Source organism: Cebus imitator, unplaced genomic scaffold, assembly GCF_001604975.1.
Source record: "Cebus imitator isolate Cc_AM_T3 unplaced genomic scaffold, Cebus_imitator-1.0 Scaffold196, whole genome shotgun sequence".
Taxonomy (NCBI): Eukaryota; Metazoa; Chordata; class Mammalia; order Primates; family Cebidae; genus Cebus; species Cebus imitator.
In genome coordinates, this window is record NW_016107511.1 from 1,513,461 (window position 1) to 1,515,168 (window position 1,708).

A 1,708-nucleotide genomic window follows, 5' to 3' on the forward strand; every position below is an offset into this window, starting at 1 on the left:
GGCATAGGAGGAGAATTGGGGGTCTGGGTGTGGGGTGGTGGAGGGGCATAGGAGAATTGGGGAGTCTGGGTGTGGGGCAGTGGAGGGGCCGGGGCCCATGCGCCCACTCTGCCCTATGGCCCTACCTGCTCCTGGCTGCAGCTTGTGCCTCCTGTCTCCTGCAGCATCCTGGGGCCGCATCCTAAGAAAGGTAAAGACTTTGGTCAGCTCTTTGGTCCGGACCCCCCAGATGAGGAGTGCAAAAGAGCACCTGATGGAGCCTCCCAGTCCCCTCAGGAGCCGATGGAAGATACCGCTCCCGTGCTTTCCCCATTAGCTTCCCCGGATCCTCAAACCCAGCATCCTTCGCCTCTGGGCTCCACCCCATCACCAAGCCCAGTGGCCACCTCAGTCTCCCCTCTGAGTGCCTCCCAACCACCAGAACCTTCCCTTCCCCTGGAACACCCCTCACCTGAGCCACTTGCAGTTTTCCCTAACCCACCACACACCCCTGATCCTCTGGCCGGCTCTCTGCCTCCTCCGAAAGGCGTCATTGCTCCTCCCCTGCGGGACTCCACTCTGACGACTCCATCTCACTGTGACTCAGTGGCGCTTCCACTGGGCACCATCCATCAAAGCTCATCTCCATGTGAGGATTTGGCGACTTCTGGCCCAGCCATCTCAGGCCTTGGCGGCTCAAGCAGTCATGTCTCTGTGTCTGCATTCTGGTGTCAGGAAACTACCAGAACCTGGTGCATCTTCAACTCATCAGTCCAGCAAGATCATCTTTCCTGCCACCCACCAGAAACCTCGTCCTCTGGTGACCCCACAAACAGTCGGATGGAAGCTGGTAGCCCCTTTTTGCTCAGCTCTGATGGCCAGAATGTTGTGGGGATACAAGTCACAGAAAGAGCCAGGATCAATGTTTGGGAGGAAAAAGAAAAAGATGGATCATTTCCAAAGCAAATGAACACAGAAAAGCGCCTGAATTCTTTGGGGAATTGGGTGAAATCATTGGATGCTGAGCAGGACACCACAACCCTAAAACCCGTCTGGAACATGGAAGACTTGACACAGTCGTCCAGTCCTCAGAAGCTCTCAGATCCTAGAATCCTGAAGGAACATTTTCAGAAGAATTATAGCCAGCTTTTCTGGGGCCTCCCCTCTCTGCACAGCGAATCTCTGGTGGCTAACGCCTGGGTGTCTGAGAGATCTTATACTTTACAGTCTCCTCCTTTCTTGTTCAATGGCATTCCCAATGTCCGCCCAGTTCAAACAGAGACTATAATATCTCCACTGCTTTTCCAGGCCCAGCACCTGTCCCATCTGAGGCCTGAGTCCCAACCCTTTATTTCACCCACACCCCAATTCCAGCTGTCACCTATGGCTCAGGCGCAGGCTCAGGCCCGTCTTCAATCCTCTTTCCCAGTGCAATCTCCTGCTTTTGCATCCCCAATTAATAATTCTGGAGTAGCTTGCCCTGCGTCGCAGAATAAGGCGCAAGCTCTCACCTTACCTGAAATGCAGTGCCCTGAATGGTCTTCTAAACAACTAGAAGGTGGGTTGGCTTTACCCTCTAGGGCCCAAAAACCTCAGGACGTCTTTAGCATCTCCACTCCTAACCTTCCCCAGGACAGCTTGACAGCAATCGTTCCTGAGAGCTTTCCAGTCAGTCCTGAACTCCGGAGGCAACTGGAGCAACACATTCAAAAGTGGCTCATTCAACACC

General features: G+C 54.2%; 1 protein-coding gene across 1 annotated transcript in view; it reads left to right on the top strand.

Annotated features, from left to right (window-relative positions):
- The window catches only part of LOC108316983 (spermatogenesis-associated protein 31A5-like), a 9,421-nt gene that overhangs the window by 5,374 nt on the left and 2,339 nt on the right, over positions 1-1,708 (top strand). The window contains exons 4-5 of the mRNA XM_037745258.1: positions 165-772; positions 1,250-1,691. Of these exons, the coding sequence (XP_037601186.1) occupies positions 165-772; positions 1,250-1,691 (1,050 nt within the window). The remainder of the gene's footprint in view (positions 1-164; positions 773-1,249; positions 1,692-1,708) is intronic.